At 40.9% G+C, this 26,091-nt stretch overlaps 1 protein-coding gene across 3 annotated transcripts in view; it reads left to right on the top strand.

Annotated features, from left to right (window-relative positions):
* The first annotated feature begins 771 nt into the window (after positions 1–771).
* The window catches only part of RANBP3L (RAN binding protein 3 like), a 463,124-nt gene continuing 437,804 nt past the window's right edge, over positions 772–26,091 (top strand). For all 3 annotated transcript variants that reach the window (XR_014794854.1, XM_084881911.1, XM_084881910.1), the window contains exons 1-10: positions 772–1,311; positions 13,660–13,718; positions 14,512–14,551; positions 15,132–15,209; positions 18,277–18,348; positions 18,699–18,826; positions 20,129–20,232; positions 21,089–21,173; positions 25,354–25,456; positions 25,803–25,933. Coding sequence is in view for 2 of the 3 variants with exons in the window: in XM_084881911.1 (XP_084738037.1) it covers positions 1,242–1,311; positions 13,660–13,718; positions 14,512–14,551; positions 15,132–15,209; positions 18,277–18,348; positions 18,699–18,826; positions 20,129–20,232; positions 21,089–21,173; positions 25,354–25,456; positions 25,803–25,933 (870 nt within the window). In the remaining variant the exon portion in view is untranslated. The remainder of the gene's footprint in view (positions 1,312–13,659; positions 13,719–14,511; positions 14,552–15,131; positions 15,210–18,276; positions 18,349–18,698; positions 18,827–20,128; positions 20,233–21,088; positions 21,174–25,353; positions 25,457–25,802; positions 25,934–26,091) is intronic.

The raw sequence follows: 26,091 nt of genomic DNA, 5'->3' as shown, positions 1-26,091 counted from the left end.
CTTTCTCCTTAATTCTTGCCCACCACCTCCTTTTGAGTCACAAAGAGCCGTGAACCCTGAAGGGCAGGGTCTACAGGCATTCCTTAGAACGTCAGCGTAGCAAGCTCCCAAGTTAAATGAGAGGTGTTTTGGATTATTTTAAAACATTAATGAATCGCTATTACTTCAATGAAATATGAACTACTTTTAGCATTTTAATGAGATATGTTTTTTCAGCGTGCGCGCGCGCGCACACACACACACATACACACACACACACACACACACACACACATACACACACACTGGAAACAGCTTTGTCTTATGACCTAGAAGTAGCCATAGAGAATCTAAGGGCCAACAGAGCTAGGTTTCTGGAAAGATCATGTTTTGTGTGCTTATTTTTCTCCCAGAACTCCAAATAGTTACCTTGGCAGCTGGTCTCCCTACGACTGCCCATCTCTGAAGACGGAGGCTGTTTACAGAAACGGAGCCCCGGCAGTACATTTCCATGAGCTCATTCCTAGTTCCCCTTCCACCCTCAGGTCTCCGATGCACAAGCGAATCTCCAGGCCCATGAGCCCCTGCTTCTGTTTTTGTTTTCATTACAAACACAGCGGCAGAAGGAGGGATGCGAGCACTGAATGTCCCGGCATCTCTTTAGAATCCCTGCTTTGGTCACTGTTACTCACAGCGGCTCCGGGGCCAGGTCTTGCCTGTCTTTATGCTGATCAGCCAGCCAGGCTCCTCCTCCTCCCGCCTCCCTTAAGAGCCTCTGCTGTCTGCTGTCCCAGAGGGCAGCTCCGACGCTTAGGAATCACTTGACTTAACTCAGCTACACTGTTTTCTTCTCGTGTGTGATGACTCAGCCCTCTCTGAGTACTCAGGGCGTTAGATTTCATGTCAGCAGAAGGAATCAAAAAGGCCCAGGCTGTAGTCTGTTGCAAACAGTTACTGTGTAGGATTTTACACTTTAAGGGGGAAATTTTTCAACATGCTTTGAACTGAAACAAGAGTTTTGTATTTTTATCCAAGTGCATCGGCATCTTTTTCTGTGGGGGCAGTCACAGCGGGGAATGTTTATTTTCAGAATCACCACCAGGAAACACTCGGAAATGCGTTAGAGAAGTACATGCTTTACACCGAGGACAGGATCCGCACGCACCTCCGTGGCTCCGGGTGTCCCGTGGAGACCAGCAGGGGCCTGGCCGGGGAAGGAGGTGCCCCAGGGACACCGGAGCCGTGGGGGTCCTGCCAGGACCATGTCTGCTGTGCACAGAGGCGGCGGCGGCCACCTGCCCCGCGGGGCGCACACCTGCAGCCTGGGACCAGGTGAGTCGGCAGTTAACGGGGTGTGTTCTGTGAGCGCCTGGCCATTTGATCCTGAACGAGTGTGTGTGTGTGTGTGTGGGGTGGGGGGGGGTGCCTGGAGGACCTCTGGTTGTAAATGCTTGGCCATCTTCCGTGTTTAAACTCTGAGTACAGTCCTGCTGGTGATGCATAGGGTGGGCTAACGGATTCACTGCTGGTTTTGAAAGGACTCCGGGAGACTATAGACACATGGTTTCTTGAGCTGTCATCCTGCAGCTCTAGACGTCCGGCCGCTGGCGTTTCTCTGGAGTTCGCCTGATGCTGTGTAGTTGAAAACACCCATAGGGAAGACTGGACCCACTGCAGGGGGGGAGAGGGGGTGCTGAGAGTGGCTGTGAGTTAGCCTAGGCTCACCCCCCCCCCCCATCCTACTGCTGGTTGTGCACTTCTGACTTTGAGTTTAAGCTTAATTTTGTCTGGCTCTCTGCCGGATTCCTTTGTGGGCAAAGCAGTATATCCTTGGCTCGTTCCCTCTCACAGTCCAGGAACAGCTGGAGGTGGACAGGGCAGAGGGTCACGTTTCCCCCCGGGGGCACTGGGTCAGACTAAGCCGCCGCCTCACAGCCGCCCTCGCCCTCTGGCTTTTTAAAGCTTCAAGTCCACTGTCCGGACAGCTGGGCCAGTCCATGGCTGGCGATTGGTGATCCCGCCAATCCATCCTGTCCGGGACAGCACAGGACTCTGTGGAAAAGCCCGGGTGCTGCCACAGATGACAGAACCACCCCCCTCTTCCCCCAGATGAAGGATTTCCCTGACATGTATGTATAACTTGTCCTCAGTAACCTGTGCTGGGTCTGGCTGTGGGTCAGTCTAGGCTACAAGCTCTCTATTTTCCCAAAGACACAGCTGGGGATTTCAGTGACAGGGGGAGTGCTGGCTGAAGGACTGAGCCCCTTCCCCAGGCGGCACCTGTGTGCTGGCATCTGTGTGACCATGTCATCCGCCTCCCTGAACGTGGGCTGCATGCTGCACAAGGCTCAGCACAGCGGGGGCAGAAAATACTTCCGGTTAAATGAAAACAGAGAAAACTCTTAAGACTGTTCTGTGCCATCAGAGCTCGTGTGAATTATTCTGAACTAACTGCTTTAGAACATGAAGTCCTGGCATGTGTCCGGGTTTAAGCACAGAACTAAAACCTTTTTTGCTCCCCTATCAGTAGACAATCCTAACTCAGCATAGGGTTTTTTGTGTGCTGCTCATTTTGCTTGAAATATTTAAAGCTACCTTCCCCCCCTCCCAACTGCTGATGTAATATTTGTTATATAAGATTTGCTGGGGGGAGCATAAAGGAGAAGGTAAGAATCATCTGTAAAAATTACCACCCAAAGGTGGTTGCTATTAACCTTTGAATGTACAGTCTTCTAACTTTTCTTCTATACACATGTACAGATTATTTTATTGTGTGATTTTTCAACAAAAATATGCTTTGTACATGGTGCTCTGCAAACTGCTTTTTAACTTAACAATAGGTCATGAACAAATGCCCACATCTTTATATATTCTCCTACCACCTTATTTTTAACAGTTGTATACTATTCCTTCCTATGGATAGAGCAAAATTCCTTTGGGCAATTCCCTACTGTTAGACAGTTCATCGGTTCCTAATTTTTTAACTCTTACAAACAACACTGTGTTTAATATAAACTAACAGATAAATCATTACAGAGATAAAATTATTTTTGTGGGGTACATTTTTAGAGGTGAAATTGTGGAGTCATATAATATGTATAGTTTTAATGTTTTGCTTTTTCTATGTGTGGTTTTTTTTGCCAAACGGCCCTTCGATCAGCTGTGTAGGAATATATTCCCAGGAAACTGGGTGTTGCTTAAAAAGCTCTTTCCCTACTTTACAAGTAGAAAATAGCGTCCCACAGTTGTTTTAAGGCCGGCTGTCTTGACGGTCTCTCCCTTTGGCCATATTCAGCACAGCCTGGAAATATCATTATGATGGCATACTTCCCAAAATACCAACAAGACTGAGAGTCTGGTCTCCTTTCTCAGACTGAGCTTTGGCCTAGAATGTTTAAAAGCAGCCATCTTCCACAGCCGAGGCTCGAAATACCTGCCTACATCAACCACAAGCCATAGAGTGTGAAGTTCACGGATGCAATCCAGACTGACCGCTGACTGCTCCAAGAAAGGCCACCCAGACATCTGAGTTGACGAGTGACCCCGGGCATGTTTGCTAGGCTGCTAAATAGTGTTCCAGTTACTGGCTTGGAGTTTAAAAGTATTCATTGGGTGCAGAGGCCCTGATTTTTCCTCGAAGCTATACTACCTTGCTATTATACAAAATTCAGGAAAGTCCAAGAAGCAAAGCTATTTGTTTCATAGTGTGGTCTAGCTATGGATTCATTCACAGAGGCATTCTGGCCTCCCTGCAACCAGCCCAAGGTCCCAGCTCTTTTATTTAGCACACGGACCATGACTAATTAACATTTAATTCTTCAGAAGCATGACCAGGTCCAACACATGCATTTTTTCTTTTCTTTTTAAATTAAATTTTAATAAAATTTTATTGATTTTTAGAGAGAGGAGGAGGAGGAGAAGGAAAGAGAGAAACATTGATTTGCTGCTCCAGTTATTTACTAGTATGCATTCATTGGTTGATTCTTGTATGTGTCCTGACCGGGGATCGAACCCGCAACCTCGGTCGGTATATCAAGACAACACTCTAACAAACTGAGCTACCAGCCATGGCAATACATACATCTTTCCAACCCTTCATACTTTGTGCCGAAGTGTTTTATGTTAACTGAGGTATTTAATTCTTTCTACCTCGTCACTCACAAGAAAAAGTATTTTGGGGTATTCCTATAGATAAAAGTCACTTATTCTGCAGCAGAAACCACCTAAGCTGTGGTTTCTGGTCCACACAGCGTTACCCTCTATGGTAGTAGATGCTACATCAGTTGAGAATGGAAGTCCAGTAGATTTCCTCTCACCACTCATTGCTGTCTTATAGCTTCTTCCATGACATTTTAAATTCATTTATCTATAACATCGACCTGAGATTACATCTATAATGATCTGGCAGATATTTCAAAAAGAAGATATACAAGTGGCCCGTGAAGTACATAAAAAATGCTCAACCTAATTAGTTAGTAGGGAAATGCAAAATAAAAACTATTGTGAAGTATCACTTCACATCCACTAGAATAGCTAAAATTTAAAATACTGATGATAATATGTGTTTTGGAACTCCTATTCACTGTTTTGAAGTGGTGTGACCACTTTGGAAAAGACCTTCACAGTTTCTTATATAGTTAAATACATACCTACCCAATGATGTAGCAATTCCATTCTTAGGTATTTTCCCAAGAGAAATGAAGAGGATAAGTCCACAAAAAGTTGCACAAGAATGCTCACAGCAGATTTCATTCCTATGAGTGACAACATGCAAACAACCCAAATATATGTAAGCAGGTGAAAAATGGATGAGAAAATTGTAGTCTACGCATACACTAGAAAACTACACAATAGTAGGAAGGAAGGAATTATTAAATTACGTGATCTCATAGTTGAACTCAAATGTGTACACACTTTGGGGTAAAGACAGGAGATTGACCCTTTGGGAAGAAGGACCAAATCCTGGCACATGAGTAACACACACACCATGGGCTGGTATGCTCCAGCAATAGCATCCATGTTAGCCTTTCTGATATGCTGTGTTATGGAAGGTCATCTATTGAGGATGCTCTAGATAACTTTCATGGTAACTTACACTGGGAGACCTATAAAATCTCTTGCAGAACTATTGTGCTGTGCCAGCACAGCCAAAGGTTCAGTGAGACTGAGGGAGAGCTGGTGAAGGATGAAGAAAAGACAGACAAAAAGAATAAGCTGGGTCTAGGTGGATCTTCTGTGCCTAGCTGAGGCTACAGAACAGATCCAGACTACAAAATGATGGCTTATTTTATAGTCAGAGGTCAACAAGGTAATTTACAATGTTCTTATAAATTTCACTTATTTTGGCAGCACTTGCTGCACCTCCCACAGCCCATTAGCTACCTAGGAAAGATCTAGGGAACAGTCATAAAATCAAGCTTAATTATGCTTAGAGGACTGTGCCCTCCAAGCTGGGACTTATTTGCGACTTTGCCAGCAGGTCAGTCCAAGGCTTAACTCTATAACCGCTCAGTTCAGCCCATAATTATTTCATTCATTTTGGTGTTGTCTCCTCCTCTGTGTTGTTAAAGTTCTTTGAGAGCAGCAAAACAGGTTTATACTGTGACCACACCACAGTGCTAACATGTCACATAAACAAATCACATTTACAAAGCAGTTTGTCATATGTCAGACACGTAAGCACTCTTCATGTGTTAGCTCATTTTGTACACCAGCCCCATGAAGTCGATAATGTCAATACCTCACAGCTGAGCCAAGATCCTAACCCTAGAAACCTGACACCAGAGTTGGCGCTTTTAATCCATGTTCATTCCTTCTGAAGGGGACACAAAAAAAATGATCTGCTAAGCCCCTATAAAGGGTCTGAGTGATGGCTGATCATTGAATTTAATTTGTGGTTCAGTCATTTAAAAATTTGTTGTGATTAAAGTCACTGGTTCATTTCCATACAAACTACTAACCACATCCTACTGTCTCCCAAAAGGGTGTATTTGACACTTAAAAAAATAGGTGTGAAGATGAACCATATAAGTGCAAACATCAGCCCAGAGCAAGTGGCCTGCTTACTGGGCTAGCTGTCTTCATTGACATGTAAATAACCACCCAGTCTCCATTGCTTACGCTGCATGGAGTGGGAAAGATGGCAGTGTGGCACTTTTGGAACTGGCTGGTATGGCCTTGGAGAGATGGTTTGGGCTTTGACAAAGGAAACAAGCAGTATCTCTAAATTCAGATTCAAAAGGAGCTAAATAATAGTCATTATTATAAATCACCTTTTCATTTAAACTGAGGATTCTCCTTACTAAAGCGCTGGCCCTACTATTATTTTAAATCATTAACTCCTCTTGAAATCTTAACATTTAGACAAGGTAAGTTTCATACCTTAGTTGCTTTTTAATGATGTCTGCTGGCAAATCTAGTATAATATCCAAAAGCCAAGATTCAACATGCAGGAAATACCTATATTGGGTAAGAAGCTGCATTCCTTCTACCCGATGACCAGATAGCTCACCCTCTGTACATGATAGTAAACAAGTAAGATGTCATAGGGGTAAGGTCTGGACTTCCAAGAAGGGATGATAATCTGAAGATATCTTTTGATACTAACTAAAGCAACACCAAAAGAATGTAGAATGTGCATCTGTGAGTTGAGCCAGGAGGAGGACAGGGGTTAAATTGGAGCCGAGGAGATGGGACCTGACCCATACACTCAAATAGGAGGGGACAGAAGGAGATTTTGTGAGTGGCCTGTGTCACTGTAGGATGGGCCTCAGGTCCTCAAAGGACTCAAGGCTCCCAGGGCACATATTCTCTTATACGAGCAGATCAAAAACAAAACAAAACAAAACAAAACAAACAAACAAAAAAACACCAGTCCTCCAGCAGCTACAGCACCATAACTTGATCACCAAGTTATGGGATCCACCAAGATGGAAAACCATACTTCAGACCTGTGTGGTGTCTGATTTCAGTCATTGGTGCCAAATCCTCTCCTGTGAGAAAATAGGTAATTTGTAAAAAGGAGGGAAGTTGCCATCTATAGAGAAAAGAATGAAGTAAAAAAGTCTTTGAATGTTGGAAAGGGATCATTTAAGTCTGGGGTTGGCTGTGTGAAACTTGAGTTATCTGCAAAGAAATTAAGTCACAGGTAAAAATCTATGTGTGTGTATGTGTTTGTAAGCTGGGCTTGGGTCACACACACACACACACACACACACACACTAGCACTAGCACTATAGATGACGAGGCTCTGTTTGATTAACAAGACCAATTTTGTCATAAGGTGCTTCATTCTCAAGGATGGATTCCAGTTCTGGTGTTGCGATTTTTTTTTCTTTTAGAAAATTGAATAAGCTAAAGTTAATCAGCAGAAGTGATTGTCTTGGTAGTCAGTTGGAGCAAAATAGATTTAGAAGGACTTGTAGAAAACAACTAGCCTTAAATAAAAAAATAAAAAAAATGAAAGAAAGAAAAGAAAAAAAAAAAAAGCACACACACAAATCTTAAACAAAACAAAACAAAACAAAAAAACTCCCACTATAATTGAGGAGCCAAACTTCCTTCTAGCTTTGTGAACATTTCTCACATGTTGAGGTTTAAACTGGCAATATTGTTATTGTCCATTACTTTGATCACAGAAGGCAATTAATGTTTACTAAATAAATCAATATTTTCCTCCCCAAAAGTTCATCCAAGCGATTGTTATTCATAAGTGCCTGAATGTTAGGGCTTCCAAGATCACACAGTACACCCGATTTTATGCATTCGAAACCTGACACAGAGGAGAGAAGTATCCTGCTCGAAGTTAGTTCATGCAGACACCTCGGACTACATGTCTATCTACACCTACCTAAGAATTATATGACATAAAGGCCATCATGATTAAAAATATTTTAAATGGTCTTAAAATTAAAACTAGATAACCTTGAGTTTCTCCAGGACAATAACTTGAAAACACATTCTTCTGAGCTGCTTTTGCCTGGGGCTGGACAAACAGTGACAAGGAGATCTTCAGTTGCTAGACTCATCATGGCATTAGCCTGCGGACGTTCCCGAACAAACTTTACTTTAGAGTCAGACTATGAAGAGAAAATGGCAAGAGTGAGTGAAGCACCTTGCAGTGTTTACAGATGGCAAGACAGAAGTTCAGGACGTCTCCCTCCGGCTGGGTCACAGCTCTCCCAGGCTGGTCTGGACCATGGCGTCAAAGCTCGAAATGCCTGCTTGGCCGGAGTGGCTCAGAGGTTGAGCATCTACCTATGAACCAGGAGGTCTAGGTTCAATTCCCTGTCAGGGCACATTCCTGGGTTGTGGGCTTGATCCCCATTGCAGAAGGCAACCAATCAATGATTCTCTTTCATCATTGATGTTTCTCTTTCTTCCTCTTCAATGAAACTATATGTATTTTTTAAATACACACACAACCAGATTTCTTAGAATTGGCAGTTTGTTTTATTTCTAATGAAATCTTAAAGCAGTTAAAAAAAATTTAGAATTGGATTAAAAAGGTCGAGCGTCTTTCCCCTTTTACTTCACATGTTGTGTTTTTTACAACACGCTTGTACACAAACGGCTGATCGCTGACGCAGGGACAGCCAGAACTGGAATCAGCCCAGCAGGGGCCATTCATCTTGTGTCTCGCATTGAACTGGTGCTTTGTGGGGCAGCCCAGAAACTTCTGTGCAAACCGCCTCCTTCCCTCCAGCGTACTTTTACCTTCCCGTCAGTACAGAGTGTCTCAGAAACTAGCATGAGCTTGTCCCTTCACCGCTAATCCTGTCGCTATGTGGCCCTACCCCCTTTCTGTGAAGACATCCTTCTTATATTTTGGTGGGTAGCTTGCTGTTTATTTCATTACTTTTGCAGTTTGACAGAGTTCCTCCATATTGGTGAGAACTAAGTGCAGACCATTTCATGGCTGTGGTTCCTTCATGAATTGACCCGGATTCCTTTATGCTTTCTGGGCGACAATTGGCCCTTTCTTAAAATTGTCTTAGGACATTTTCATATAGTTTTGAAATTTGTCTGTTATTTTTTTCAAAAAATCAAGACTGTGTTTCAGATACTTCGTGTCTCCTCACCTGCTGTGAGGTGCTGGTATTTTCTACAGAAGAGATCATTTACAGTTGAAACTTTCGATGCTTCAAGTTCCTATTAAAGAATCTGAGTTCTACAGCAGATGTTTTTGATGTAGTTTAGGTTTCCATTGGCAGCTCCGCCCTCTGTGGAGGGGTTGTTATTACCTCTTCCCCGGCAAGACTGCTCCACCACCGTTTTGGCTGTGGCTAGCACGGCCCTGTTCTTTCCTGGGTAGGGAACTCGGTTTTCACCTCCCCTAAACGACAAAAGCAGCGACAAGCATTTTGCAGGGCTCCAGGTCGGAGAAGCTGGGGAGCAGAAACCTGGGCCCCCAGGGCTGCTCACCCCACCCCACCGGAACTCTGAGCCAAAGGTGTCTGCTGTCTCAGTCCCGCCTCCTTTTCTGGATCTACTTTTGGCTCAGGAGATCCTTTCACACCTCCTCCATTGAGATGATTCCTCAAGAAAACCCTGCAGTTACATTCCTCCATTAATGGGGTTGTTTTTCAGAGACTGAGTGCCAATGGGATGGAGGAGGACAAGACCTTACCACCCACCCCAAATTTGGGGACAATTGTGGAACATGTGAGAATAAGAGGGAAAGGAAATTTATATTTACTATTCAATTTTTGAATCCTGAAGAATTAAGCTCTTATATATCTGCATAAGTTTCTAGCTGGATTCTTGTCAGGAGACTTGGAGAAGTACTTAGAATATAGGTGAAGGGCAAGGGCATACGATGCCTCTCAAACATGCATTCCAAACTCAGTGAATCTATCTTGTTCACACCTTTATTTCCATACTAGAGGCCTTATGTATGAATTCGTGACTGGTTGGGTCCCTCAGCCTGGCTGATGATTGGGCGATTGGGCCATCTTGCCCAGTTTTAGGGGAGGGACTTCAGAAGGTTGGCCATGGGGGGTTGGCTGTGGAAGCACACTGACCACCAGAGGGCAGCTCCTGCATTGAGCATCTGCCCCCTGGTGGTCAGTGCACATCATGGCAACCAGTTGTTCAGTCGTTCAGGCACTCTGTCACTTAGGCTTTTATATAGATAGGTATTTCTATCATTCTGGAAACTGCCAAGAAAGAAGATAGTGGATGCCTGCCTGCTAGGCAGTGCAATTCAATAAGAAGTCTATTTTGGACAAGGAGCTTGAAATTTGACTAATTATGGGTGTCTGACACTGTAGTAGGAAGGAATTATTTTTTAAAAAGTTTTTTATTCTACATATTCATATGGTTTGAACGATCAAATGGTTCTACAAGATTTTCTGGAGGAAAAACTAGCATCTCCTCCTTACTCCTTCCTCTGCTCTCTCTTTTCTTGGTGCCAACAGTGTACATATTATATGTTTAGAATGTGATATTTTACAGGTGAAGTTCTACCGGATATCACATATGACAGGTGGGAGTTAAGATCAATAATTTGTAGGAGGAGCCTGGGTTTAATTAAAGGCTTTGCCACTTACCAGTGGCATGACTTTGAGCAAATCTATTAGAGCCTTCGTTTCCCCACCTGTAAGTAAGCATCTGTAGATAAAGTAGAAAGCATATTTAACCCACAAAGTGATTAATTCAAGTAGGCCCGATGATGAGTAAAAGCCCTTAGTCTACTGTGTGCTTCCATTGTGGAGCAAATGACAGGTGAACTGAGACTGAGTTATATCAATAATACACCGTGTCCTTTCTTATATATAACAGGCTTAAATATATTTGGGGGATGAATGAACACTTTTCTTCTTGTAATGAATAGTTTAGCAAACAACCATGAATATTGGGATTCATTAAATGTTAGATGAACCTTAAAGCAGGCAAAACATCAAAATTAATCCTTAAGTTTTTAAGTTTCTCCTCCCCATTCTCTCATCTTCATTCCTTTTAACAGAAGACTGTATTTTAAACTTTTAATTATTCCATTTGCCTCAAAACATCACAGATGCAAGATGATCAAAGAAGCAAAGAGCAACTAGCCAGTTCTCTTCTGGAATTTAGCCTAACCTATTATATTATTTCCTCTCTCTCAGTCCTTTCCCCACCAAACCCCTTTCCACACAGCAGGCAAAGTGATCTCAAAACAACAACAACAAACAAACGCATATCCCAGTGAGTCACTCCACAGCGTAAATCCCTACTGGCTTCCCATTTTTTCTTTGAATGAAAACAGAACTCCTGGCTCAGCCCTCAAGGCTTCCCAAAGCTCCAACCTGGTCTTCAGCCTCCTCTTGTACCGCTGTCCTCTCTCTCACCTTGCAAACGACCTCATACACAGTAATCCGTCACTACATATTTGTTAGATAAATGGCTTGAATAATAAATATATTATAAACAATAAAAGATAGAATTTAAAAAATATAATTTCAAGAACTTTGCTTTTATTTTCAGACTAGAGGCCCAGTGCATGGATAGGGTTCCTAAGCCTGGCTAGCAATCAGGGCCTTCCTTCCCCCAGCTGCCAGCTGTTGGCCAGGGCCTTCCTTTGTTCTGTGCTGCCCCCTGGTGGTCAGCACACATCATAGTGAGCAGTCGAACTCCGGGCTGGTCAAACTCCTAAAGGGACAATTTGCATATTAGCCTTTTATTATGTAGGTTTTTCCTACCGGGTCAGGTGTCAACCCAAGGGCTTGATCAGTGCTTACTTTGTCTTTGTCTTGGAGGCCAGAGAAATGCTTGGGAGAGAGGGAGAAACTCTAGATGGAAGTGGAGGGTAGGACATTATCTGCTTTCTAACTAATGGGCTGGGCCGTGTCAGGCAGAGCAGGCGGCTGCCTGAGGCTAATGTACCTTCAGTCAGACAGTGTGTGCCTGGGTCCTAACACAGTGGCTGGCACACAGAAAAGATGTGCAATAAACATTTGTTGAATTAATGAATAAAAGGGGCCTTCTTACTTTACCATACGCCTTCCAAGCTGCGAGTAACCCTTTGGGATTTCCTCCTTAATGCTGCCATTAAAGATCGCTTTTGCCCATGTTTAGCTGACTGTTTTGATAGAAGGAAAGTCAATTAGTTTGTCTTGGCTGAGACCAAGTCATGCTATTTTAAGAACGACTATCCAAGTCCAATTGAGAAAAGACCCATTCATTACTGGGATTCATAAGTATTCCCGTGCACATTCATAAAGTCCCTAGAGAGCTCCATTCTTACATCTAAAGTGGTTGCTGGAAAGGAGCTCATGTGAGAAAGAACGAGGACTTGAGCTATATCTAAGTGGACGGGATTGCCGGTGTGCTCCTGAATGGCTTGCACTGGGCTCGCTCGGCTCCCAGGGCGGACAGGCCAGCAACACTTGCATAAGCAGTGACTGGTGTGCGTCACTGGGCTGAAAGAAGGTGCCCAGCTTCACGTGGCCCCAGGAGCTCAGCAAAGGGTCGTCTGGTGGAGTTTATGGCACTCTCTCACGGATAACATTGTGGGGAACTGGAGAATCCCTTTCTGGCAGCTAAAAGGTGTGGCAGTTCCTTGAAATGCCTCGGCTAGCGGGAATGTATGCAGCCTCGGGATGCCAGGTGACAGCCTGTATGGCAGCACGGAATGTTGGCAGTGGCTTCTGGAAGCCCATCGTTAGCACAGGGCTGAGCTCATATGTGGGCTCCTCGAGAAAGCGTGTCATCAGTTAGCCATGTCGGGTATGAGCTTTGAAATGGGGGCTGGTGGCATGCCACATATTGACTCTTCTTTTTTTAGGCTTTTTTGTTTCTTTTATTAAAATCTTATAATTAGATCTAAAAATCCATTTAATCTTCACATAAACTCTGTGAGGTAAATACTGTCATAATCTTTCTTTTTTCAGATGAGGAAACTGGTACATATTCCGTTTCCTAAAGCCAGTTAGTGGTGAAACTTGTATTTGAACACATGCCCACCTAACTCTGGAGCCCAAGCTCTTAAGAACCATGTAATTTTCCCTGAGAATTCTGGAGTGCTGATAGTTAAAGCTGTGATCACCCATTCATGCCCTAGAGTCAATGAGTTTCTCTCCATTGTCCTACCTAAGATAGGAAAATATAAAAGACTACTAAGGTTGGTATGGCTGAGGACAAACTTTAGCTACTTTCTAACTCTTACACTGATTCTTAGTCTAAAAATTGAAAGCATTTCTTAGTATAACTTCTTAGTATATGACTACTCTAGTCAAGGAAATACGGATTATTTCTAGATCATTTTTAAAGCTGGAATGCAGTACTTCTATACCTTCAGATCTGATCCAAGTAGGAATACTATTATCAAAATTAGATTTTTCACACTTTGAAACTTTTTATTCTAAAAGTATAGATGTTAATCACTCTATCTTGGTGGGATTCTGAAGGCAGGGAATCATGTTTTGCTTTTCTCAAACCCTTAACACATGTTCTTTTAATGGGATGATCACTCTATTTGTGGAAATATATTTACTATCACTTTGCCCCAAGTATTTATTTCTGTAATTAACTATTAAAACTATTTATAAGTATTCCATTTATAGCATCCATGTAAAACAGTTTAGGTTTTACCCAAAGGCAGAAAAAAATACAAATAAATAAACAAATCTTCAAATAATTTTAGTCAATATTAGAAACGTCAGAATATGGTTTTATTTCTTTCCTGTTCTTTTTAATTTACAGAAAAATCTGTCATTGCTCAACCAATATTTGTTTTTGAAAAGAGAGAGCAAGCTTTTAAGGTAAGATCAAGTGACTTATTTTGTTTAATTTTTAATTTGACAAAGAAAATTGTATTGAAAGAAGCTAGCTACACTAAGTGATAGCCCTGCTAAGTTTATTTTCTTATCCTTCACCTAGCAGAGCAGGGCCTCCGGAATATTTATATAGTAGGGATTTACTGACAGCAATTGAGCTGAAATGGGAAGCCAGTGACCTTGTCTTGAATTTCCCCTAAATTACACTTTTTTTGGAGTGGCTTGGGTGGGAGGGACTGAAAGAGATTAGGACTAAGGCTCCTCCAATCCAGCCTAACACTAAGTATTAAGTAAGTTGTAAACTTCAATATTTGATTTAAAAGGGGACCTAAAGGACCCTATCTTTTTTTAACAGCATTATATTTGCTTCAAGAGACAAACAATAAGATTTCTAGTAGCATTCTCACTTTATCTTAGTTAGTATTTCCTTGTTATTCATTCTTGCTTACGCAGGTAATGTACATCACTGTCCCCAAAGTTAACTACCTAAATCTTAACCCCAAGCCATAGTTGAAAAACCAGATTCATGGGCCCCAGCCGGGGTCAGCCACTCAGAGTCCTGGGTGGGAGTTTCAGAAGCTCCCACAGGGCTCTGCAGTCACTGGAATGGGGCCCTGCTCTGCCTGATGTGGCTTGTTCTTTAACGCATGCTGGTGAGTAAGGAGAGCAGCTGTGTCCTGGCCTCGCTGAAGAGACCTGGCTGCAGAGGATCCTCTTAGAAAGCGACAGGGTGGAAGTCTGGTGTGAGAACTCTCACTGCAGCTTCATTTCCTTCCAGAGACCCGTGGAGGAGACCCTGCACGAAGCAACAGAACCTGGTAACGATTTAAATCTTGCATTTCAAAATCAACCTGTAGACAAAAAACGTAAGCAGGCACAAGCATTTTGGCATGTGGCACAGACTATGTAAAACTTGATGGTTTTTCTTGTATTTCAACATGCAAGTGTTATGTGCTCACACAGAATAGGGTATACAGATGTCGTAGTATAAAATTGCACACTGGAAATTTATATAATTATTAATGGTTGCATCCCAATAAATTTAATTTAAAAAGAATTCAATAGGAAAATGTAGTTCAAACAACTCTAAAATCCCATGATTCTCCATGGTCTTTGTTTCAATATACCAAAAACATTCTCAATACAATCTCAGAATTCATATACAATTTTTTTGCTAAAACTACTTGAGTCTGATAATGTCACAACTGATGATGCAACTATCAGTTCCAAATCCTCAAGCTATTAACCCCAATATTTAAAATTGTGCTTCAGAAGTTAACGTGTTATCCAAGGATAATTTGTATAGACAAAAGGAAATTCTACTTGTTCCCCATATCATCGGTTGAGGATAATTTGTTATTGCAAGCAATTTTACCCTTCACATTGAATTTCTTGCAGAATGTAATGGCTTTTCAAGAAAGCGCATACGGTCTTCATCTTTTTCTTTGGAAACTGCAGATTCGCAGTCCCAAGGAGGTAGGTATAGTGTAGACTGTGATTGTTTATGCTATGTTTACTTTGAGTATAAAATTTCTACGAAACTTTGCAAGTGGATAATTTTTAAAAGTCTACCCACTGGATAGTGCTTATAATATATGGTTATATGAAAATAGCAGATTGTTTTCATAAAACCAACATTGAAAAAAGACTGAAAGGACATAAGCCACAATGTTAGGAATGGCTATTTCAGGTAATGGGTTTATGAGTGATTTGGTGTCTTTTGCTAAGTTTACAAAGTTTCTGCCTTAAGTATATATTAGTCTTGTAGGGAAAACCATTCTAATATATAAAGATACAGGTGCTGTCACGACTGAATGAACGAACGGTCACCAGGAAGTGACCATCTTTCAGTCCCTCCACACTCCCCAAGCAGCTCGCCATGAAGAAGGAGGGGCGGCAGTGGGCAGGACTGGGGACTGCTGAGCGGTGGCGGCAATGCAGGCTGCTTCATGGGGCAGCAGCGAGCTTAGCAGAGCAGTCACCGGGCGGCAGCGAGTTTCACGAAGTGTCCAGGGGCAAGCTTCGTGGGGCGGCAGCAAGCTTTGTGGAGCAGTCAAGGGTCGGGGGGCCTCACGGAGCAGTTGTAGGGTGAAGGGAGTTTCATAAAGCAGTGGGGGGTGGGGGGAGCCTTGCGGAGCAGTGGAGGGGCTGCGAGCATCATGGAGCATCCTGAGGCGGGCAACTTTATGTAGTGTCACAGGGCAGCAGAGGCCAGCAATGGAGGCCAGGCTAGGCCTAGGGACCCTAACTGTGCATGATTTCATGAGTGCTGGGCCTCTAGTTTTCTCATAAGTGACCACCTACTTAAATAAATAGATGTCCACCTTTTAAAAAGACATTTTGTTCTAAGAACGCCATCATATAGTACTGAATTCTGAATAACCAGTGACTTAGTTTGCCTCTCTTTCACACTCAGAGCACTCCGGTGATTCCTTTTAGAGTTGATTGCGTTGCTCTCCGCCTTGTCATACAGCTCCTTATGCTGTATCTGTCTCCTCCACTGTGAGTTCCGTTAGAGCATCTTCATGCCTGATAGAGTATCTTCACACATTGTGGACGGATCACAAGAATTCTCCACTTCATATTACATGGTGTTTTACAAAGTATCATACTTTAAAAAGGTATTAGCTTGTAAGAGCATGTAATAAATAACTTCAAAATGCAAGGGTGTTTAATTTTAAAGTGTATCTTTAACATTTATGTAAAACATTTTTTGTACTTGTTCAATAGAAACATATCTGGCCACTGGGTAAGCTAGCAATAAAACTATGGTCTGCATTGTGTTAAACATGGTGAGCACTCACAGAGCTTCTAGATCCTGGAGCCTGTCACTCTGACCTTCCCAAATCCATTCTCATTATGATGATCTTTCTTTCTCAGCTGCTATAAAATCCTGACATTTTCGTGGCAAACATAGTAGAGGTCTTAACAAAGTATGAACAGAAGAATGCCTTAAGAACTTTACAGATCCAGACAATACATCTGTTTATTTTTGGAAGAAAGTTTGAACTTGATGATTTTTTTAGGATTTCATGTTTATGATAGCAATATACTAAGGCAGCCCTATAAAAGAACTTGCTTTATTTTACTTATTATTGTCCATGTACCTGGTTTATAATACATATAGTTGTATATACAAAATATACAACTGTACTTTAGACTCTTATTCTAAAGTTTATGCTTTAGATTTATATTTTAAAGTTTAGAATATTAATCCTTTCGTACTTTTCATTAATTAAAACATTGCTTCCTTTTTATTTGAAATTTATAATGCTTTGCTAAGCATTATAAAAACTTATTTTAATAAAAACTTTATTTTAATTAAAGTTTTGAAATGGTTGGGACATTTGATACATTAAAATTATGATTTATATTCTTGGGTGTTTTTTTTTTTTTTATGAACAACCAACTGCCTTTTCCAAGTTAAGCTTGCCACTAGAAATAAAAAAAAAAACCCACAAAATATTCACTTTCTTTTTACTGATCTTCATGTACCTGGGAACCACCGCATATTCAAATTAGTGAATTTATATTCTTATTAAGAATTCCAAGCATGACTGAGCACCAGTATGTCAGATGCCTTTCAGATACAGAGGAGATGCTTCTAGCTCAGTAGGCCCTCTAAGCCTCCCTGACACGTTACAGACATTAAGAGGAATGGCATCCTAATCCCAGCGGATTTGTTTACTGTGTTTGCGCATAAAGCAAAGGGATGGCTTTGAGTTAACGGCTTTAATTTTCCTTATTTTAATCAGGCCAAAAAGGTCAGATACACAAAAAGGAAAGAATGAATAAAGAAACCTTCATATCAGTAAGCGCCATTCCTTTGTATGTAGCACAGAATATTGGTGGAATTACAACAGAGAAAAATTGCATAATTTTATATGGTCAATTCATTTTTGCTTTTCAAGAATGAAGATAATAAATACCATTTCATTGAATTTTGAATTATAGAGGCAGTTCTACCCTGAAATTTGTAGTAGGCTATCATACTTTGAAAAAGAAACTCTTATTCTTCTCTCATCTCCATTACTCAAATGCTCCAAGGCTTCTGTTTCTGCAACCAGGAGGTGATCACTTTGAAATGCATCGTAATTCTGTGCTTGTAGCCACCACCACAGTCCTAGCCCACGGGTGCACTTCCTAGGAAGATGATGCATCACCATGGTTTCACTTCTGTCTCTGGGTATCATTAGAGTAGGGAGAGGGACAGAATTTGCTAACCATTTTTAACATTCTATAAGCGTTCATTATCAATTTAGATTTTATAATCTGTAGGATTTGCCTCAGTATTCCCTTTTATGATTCTAAAGATGGCCTATTCTGTTAGTGACCTAATTTTCACTTACATTGATGAGAGGAAACTCATCCTGCCATCAAGCATTTTGAGCAGTCAGCGCTCTCCTGTGCACTGCCTCCTACTCTATTAGTGCGGACACTGACATCTACTGGTGAGTTCCATGCAAGACTGTTAGAACCCAAATCATAAAAGGACCCATCTCCTAGAGACTTAAATTTTTCCAAATATTTTTTTTTCTTACAGTGAAGAAAAACAATGTTTTTATGACACCAATTCTTGTGCAAAGGAATGTTGGCATGAACAGTGCAGAACAAAGTATGTAGTTTCTCTATTATGAAAATCTCAGAAATTACATTTTGCCATCTATATTTTCGCGCGCGCGCGTGTGTGTGTGTGTGTGTGTGTGTGTGTGTGTTGGGGGGGTGGAGGTAAGGCTGAGTGACAAAACATGAAAGAAGGTATTTAATGAGCCCAGTCCCATGGCCAAAATAAATACTTATTGGATAAAATCTTGGCTGGAATTACATAATAAGCAATTCACTTGCTATTTTGACTTTGAATAGTTAATCATAATCATTAAATTAGTAAAAAAAAAATATATATATATATGGAGAAAGAAGTATTTCACTTAAGATATATTGACTCTTTAATTCTGTTCCATCAAGGTCCTTTGAAACATTCTGAACATGTTTTAAGACCTGCTATTTTGCAGCCACCTCAAGCTCAAAGGCGCGAAAAAGTAAGACACAATGCATGGGAGCACTGCAAGACTAAAGAAAAAACAAAAAACAAAGTAAGAAAACTCTGCCATGGTAGGACTGACCTCAGCCCTTCATCTGTCCGTTAGGTTGCCGTGGGCCCCGCACCAATCATGAGCATTAGGAGCCGTTAGGGGTCTGAGCTTTCTGTTGTTGCAGAATCAGCTACACAGCTGGAGAAGAGCTGGGCTAGATAGCAGAGCCCTCAGTCGCCATATTCCACATGCCCTCTTAAGTTGGAGAGCTGTTCCCAAGAACATGTTTTGTCATCTTCCCGAAGCATGCCCCACACTGGGATTTATTTTTTAATATATTTGTATTAAAGGCCTGATGCACGAAATTCGCGCTAGAGTAGGCCTTCCTTCCCTCGGCTGTCAGCACGAGCTTCCCTCTGGCACCCGGACCCGGGCTTCCCTCGCAGCCCCGGCTTCGTCCAGAAGGCCATTTGGGAGGACATCTGGTCTAATTAGCATATTACACTTTTATTATTATAGATTGATTTCCAGGGGAAGGTAGAGATAGAAACATCAGTGATGAGAGGTAATCATTGATCGGCTGCCTCCTGCACGCCCCTCACTGGGGACTGAGCCTGTAACCTGAGCATGTGCCCCAACTGGGACTCGAACCATGGTTCATAAGTAAAAGCTCAACTATTGAGCCATGCTGGCCAGGCCCACCTGCCTTTAAAGACATGAACTCCCTACCACATCTCTGGTAGGGGAAGGAAGGTGTCCACAAAACATTGGAGACACTAAATCTGATCTTTCTACGGTTCCTTCCAGTTCTAAAATTGCCCACTCCTTCATTTATGCATCAACACATATGTACATGTGTACATTACCAATTGATTAAGTTACCCTTCCAATGTTCCCAGGTGAAGAGGTGGAGTTTCCTCCCACACTGATTGGATGGTGAAGCTCTTAGTTGCTTCCAGGGATTAAATAAACCTGAAAGCTAGATTTACTAACCGAGAGATGAGAATTAACGCCACGTGGCTAAAAAAGGGACAAAAGGAGTGGGATTTCTGAACTCTTAGGACCAAGGGCATAGTCTCTGATGTCAGACAGATTTAGGCTCAAACATTAGCCCTTTCCTGGCCGGGTAATTTGAACTCATTAGGTTAGTTCACACATCTGGGAAATGTGGACAATAAGTAATAGGTGTGCAAAGTGTATAGCGTTGTTGTGAACAGAGGATGAGATAGAGTACATACAATGCTCAGGGAAGTACTTGAATACAGTACATTTTTAATACATTTAACTGTAAGTATTATTTCCTTGTCTGATGCCGCCATAGGAAGCAATTTAAATGAACTTTTTGGATTTCTTTTTGTTCAGATTTCTGAGAAGAACTCCTGTTTGCTAAATGAAAATTTGCCAAGTGCTGGAATTTCAATCCAGCTGTCTACCAACCAGATTCTTTTGGGGGCCGCATCAGTAGGGTGAGTGCTGTTCCTTCATTGCTGCTTTCTTTTATCGTTATTACCATTTACAGAAAATAATTTTTTTTCTGACATCATAGAGATAAATTGTCAATATTTCTGTTTGAAAGAAGATTTTATAAAGAACACAGTTTAAAATGCTTTTCAAAATGTCTCTGATATTGCAATATCATTAATATTGTATTGTATCATATACATATATATATATATATATATATATATATATATATGATGGAATATTTATATATAAATGGAATATTACTAGACCATAAAAAAAGAACAAAACCTTACCATTTGTGAAGCATGGTTGAACCTAAAGATTATTATGCAAAATGAAATAAGCAGTCAGAAAAAGACAAGTACCATATGATTTCACTTATGTGTGGAATCTAAAGAACAATATAAATGAATAAACAAAACAAAAACGGATTCATAGTTACAGAGAACAGACTGATGGCTGCCAGAGGGGAGGGGAGTTGGGGGATGGGTGAAAAGGGGAAGGGTGAGAAGTACAGATTGGTAATTAAAATTTAGTCAAGGGGATGTAAAGCGCAGCATAGGGAATATAGCCAATAATACTGTAATAACTATGTATGGTTTCAGGTGGGTACTAGAAATATCAGGAGGAGGAGTACTTTGTATGTTATTGTCTAATTACTATGCTCTACATCTGACACTAATACAAAATAATATTAAATGTAAACTATAATTGAAAAAAAATTTAAATTAAAAAATGTGAAAAAATAAGTCAAATGTTCTTGAAAGGAGGAAAAAGCAATAGTTATAGCAAAAAGAAGCTATTAAACTCCCCCCCACACATAAATGAAATAGCAAGTACTTATTTCTTTTTTTTTAGGTGTCAACCAAATGAAGATAAGTATTTTTTTAAAAGCTGCAGTTCTGACTTCGTGTTTGGAGAAAACATGGTAGAAAGAGTTTTGGTAAGATTTTGGCAAATGTTTCTCTTATCATGTAGAGAGCTATCACTTCGAATTTCTGAAGACAAATTAATTAAAACAATGTTACATTGGAGCATACTCTTTAACTCCTGGGTTCAAAGGCACGTTTTCTTTCTTTAACTGAGAAGAGTCTCCTGGGAAGCTAGTTTTCGATATTAGAATAATAGACAGGAACCCACAGAGGAAGAGAATTGTGTAATTATAACATTATTACTGATGAATAATATTAAATAGTTCTTGACTCGTGTTAACCCAAATGTACCCAAGGAAATCCCAGAATTACTATAATAGTTATTAGGTGTACCATTATTAATAATGCGGATTTTTTTTTCAATAGATGGAGTTACACATATGTTGATAATATATACACGATTTGATGTGTATGCTATTTTGTGGTATTGACAGCAAGCTTCAAAACTTCATGTTAAATTTGCTGAAGGTGTTAACATCATAGATATTTTTACACTTAAAAATGTCAAATTTTGTGCCAATAAAAGAGCATCTGTAGGACATTTTAATTCATTACTTTATTTTGAAGAAAAGTGCTGCTGAAAGTTATCATATACTCAGGGAAGCTTATGGTGAACATGCTCCATCTCAAGATACTTGTGAACGCTGGTTTAAATGCTTTAAAATTGATGATTTCGATGTGAATGAAAAAGTTTGAAGACCAACAATTACAAGCATTATTGGATGAAGATGCATGTCAAACTCAAAAGCAACTTGCAAAAAGATTAAATGTTGCTCAGCAAACAATTTCCGATTATTTACAAGCAATGGGAAAGATTTTAAAGGAAGGAAAATGGGTGCCACAGCAACTGAACAAAAGACAAAGGGAAAACCGAAAAGTCATCAGTAAAATGTTGCTTCAACGGCACAAAAGAAAGTCTTCTTTGCATCGAAATGTGACTGGTGGTGAAAAGTGGATTTATTTTGAGAATCCCAAATGCACAAAATCATGGATTGATTCAGGTGAACCATCAACATCGACTGCAAGGCCAAATCGCTTTGGAAAGAAGACAACGCTCTGTGTTTGGTGGGATCAGGAAGGTGGAATCTGGAGCTTCTAAAACCAGGTGAAACCATACTGACACTGATCGCTACTGACAACAAATAATTAATTTGAACCACGCTTTGATCATGAAACGACCAGAATGTGCCGGAAGACAAGTAATTTTTCTTCATGATAATGCACCATCAAAACCAGTTAAAGACATGTTAAAAAAAATCTTGCCTGGGAAGTATTAATCCACCACTGTATTCACCAGGTCTTGCTCCTTCAGATTACCACTTTCTGAGCAGCACTTCAACACATACAAAGAAGTGGAAAATTGGGTCTCTGAATGGTTTGCTTCAAAACAAGAAAAGTTCCATTGGGACAGTATCTACAAATTACCTATAGATTGGGGAAATGTTTAGCTTACAATGGACATTACTTTGAATAAAGGACTTTTGATGTTTCTCTTGAAATTATCATGTTTTCTTTTATTACGGTATCTGCATTATTAACCGGTACACCTAGTAAATAGCTGGTAGACATCTTAATACCATTTTTCAATAGCATTATTTTTGGTAATAAGATGTATTTATAATTGTTTGCCAATTTTTTTCTCATTAGCCTTAACCTTTCCCTTCAAGGTCTTACTTTGGAAAGTGTTACTGTAACTTATTTGGGTCTAGCTTTAAGAGGAAAATCACTTGCCTGGGGAAATATACTCGCCAAGTGGTGACCCTGACCTGTCATTACTGCCCTCTTTACTCACTGTGGAGTGTCCTGCATGAGGCAGTTGCTGCTCTGCCCTCCTTAGGGGATGTCTCTGAGACAGCATCACCTGGGGGAGGGGGATGTCATAGCAAAGTGAAGGCTATGGACCAGGTGTGCCTGTGCTTTAACCTAGTCCGTCACACCTGCATACTCTTCCCAGCTTTCACCCAGACAAAAATCTTGGCTAAGATGGGCCTCGGTGGCTAGCTTGCCTTATGGGCTGCTAGGTACAGGGAAGACCCAAGAAGGTTGGAGAGATTTAAAAACCCATGAAAGGGCCCAGATTAACAGAAGGACCAACTCATGAGGCCAGTTTATCCCGAGATTTTTAGGGCTTCCACAAATCAGTCACTTTCATGATCTCCTTTATTCCATACCTCAGGCTAAATCCCAACCCCAAGCGCAGTTAGCATAGCTTTCTGCTTTAGAGGCATTCTTTGGTCCCTCCCAGAATGAAGGTCAACACCTGCGTTCCCAGAGCTGGTGACCCCCACCTTTGCATCTGAACCAGAATGGACCAACTTCCACAGTGAAGTTCCAGGCAATATATTTTGGGATATTTACTCCATAACATTTACTCCTACATTTGACACCAGATTAGCTTCTGTAAGATGTCACCAACAAAAATAAAGTATTTTATTAGCATTCGACTCAATGTAACAAGGGTATTGTGTTCTTATGATATAGAAAGCATTGCTTTAGTCTCCAGTTTGCCTGCATATACCAGTGATGGGCAAATTCATTAGTCAACAGAGCCAAATATCCACAGTACAACGATTGAAATTTCTTTTGAGAGCCAAATTTTTTAAACTTAAACTTCTTCTAACGCCACTTCTTCAAAATAGACTCGCCCAGGTCGTGGTATTTTGTGGAAGAGCCACACTCAAGGGGCCAAAGAGCCGCCTGTGGCTCTTGAGCCGCAATTTGCCGACCACTGACCTATACCGAGGACCTAGTCAGGATTGCAGATTTACTTTGAGAAGGCACTTTACCTTTGGTTTACAAAAGAATCTATGCTTCCTATGTTACTGATAACATCCTACAGATAGGAGCAACAGAGAAAAACCTGTATTTGTCTTGCTAATGCTGTAATCCCGCAGCCTAGTGATTTGGGGGTAATATACCCTTCTGACTGGTTAGCTGACCATGTGCTCTTAGAGTTAGTCATTAAACTTTCTGTGCCTTAAGTTTTTTTTTTTCTTTATATATATTTTATTGATTTTTAACAGAGAGAAAGGGAGAGAGATAGAGAGCTAGAAACATCAATGAGAGAGAAACATCGACCAGCTGCCTCCTGCTCACCCCCACTGGGGATGTGCCCGCAACCAAGGTACATGCCCTTGACCGGAATCGAACCCGGGACCTTTCAGTCCACAGACCGACGCTCTACCACTGAGCCAAACCGGCTTCGGCTTACGTTTTCTTAAAATGAAATAATTATACCTGTCTCTACCAGTTTTAACAGAATATCTTGATGTTCAGTTAAATAATGTGAACGAATCTTGAGTTTCGAAGGGAAATGGTATAAACCTGAGTATCATTCCAGTTTTCCCTGTTCTGCAGGGGGCTCTACAGGATCATCAATGTAGGGAACTACTCAGGCCTTTTCACACAGGCCTTGATTACAACAGTGGTGCAAAGACCCATTGTTGGCAAAAGCTGATGGGAGGCAAATTGTTTCTATGAAGATGATCTCTGAGACAGCTCAGTAGGTCCTGGATAATTTTATCATGATTATTGCTGCTATTATTATTATTATTATTATTATTATTATTATTATTTTAATCCTCACCACAGGATATGTTCATTGGTTTTAGGAAGGAATGTGGAGGGCAGGGAGGGGAGGCATATCAATGTGGGAGAGAAACATTGATTGTTTGCCTCCATACGTGCCCCTACAGGGGACTGAAACTGCACCCTAAGTATGTGCTTTGACTAGGAATTGAACAACTGAGCCACCCAGACAGGGCTGCTATTATTATTATTATTATTATTATTATTATTATTATTATGTTTTAATGCTGTGGATAGAGACAGCGAATTGCTGGGCATACTGAAATGCCTTGAAATATATAATAGTTTCATCTCCTTGTAGGCATCAGGTTAGTCTGGGGTAGCATGGAACAGCTGTTACCTCCTGTGGGGCCTCTAAAACTTCTCACATTGTCCCTGGAACCAGATCCCACCCAAGTGGGCTGGTGGTCCCTGGGCTACGCTTCCTGGGGATCAGGACCAAGGTCCTGCGAGGATAGGGAGGAACTTCCTGTTCAGCCCAGAGGGAGCCCAAACGAAAACACAGCAGTTGGTTTTGTTTAAAACAGAGAACAAAGATGTCTTTGGCTTCCTGCAAATATAAGAGGGTAAAATGAAGTCATGCATCTTTCCCCCGCTGCCTAGGGTATGCAGAAACTCACCCAGCCTCAACTTGAAAATGATTCCCAAGCCAAGGAAAAGCCATTCAAATATACTCTAAGATTTCCTATCAACTCTCCGAACTCAAGTAAGAATTCTTTCACTTGTAAAACATTTGGTTTGACTAGTTTATTTCGTGTTTTCCCATGTCATTTGTTTAACATCTATAAAGTACAAAAACAATAGCTCAGTATTTTCAAATTTGTTGGTAAAGAATAAAGCATATACATATACAGTAGTTACATGATATAGAAGCTTTTTAAAGTTTTTAACTTAATGACATGGCAAATCGTTAAAGAGATTTACTTAGCCTGAAGAACGTGGGTTTTTTGGAAACACTCGTTGTTATAAAAAAGTGGAAGAGATGCATTTAATAGGGACAACAAAGAATGTTCACACTATAAAATATGGGACCTTTTATTATTTTCACTTAGGAACAGATGCTATTAAAAATATATCCCTGATTGAATCAGCTGCTGCGCTCTCTTCCAAATCATCACTGAAATGCTTGCTGAAGAAAATTGATGTAATAACAGGGGAGGAAGCAGAATATAATGTGTTAAAGGTCTGTATATCATATATTGCTCTTTCCAGATATAAAGTAGCCCTTACGGGTATAAAGTTATCATCAACAGGGACATGTTTTTTAAGAAGGCAGGAGTATACTTTTCAAAAACACCGAGCTGCTTAAATAAAAATGTAGGACACTTCCAAAAATTAAAC

Source organism: Pipistrellus hanaki (assembly GCF_964339955.1).
Source record: "Pipistrellus hanaki genome assembly, chromosome: 4".
NCBI lineage: Eukaryota > Metazoa > Chordata > Mammalia > Chiroptera > Vespertilionidae > Pipistrellus > Pipistrellus hanaki.
This window is presented reverse-complemented; position numbering and strand designations above follow the sequence as displayed.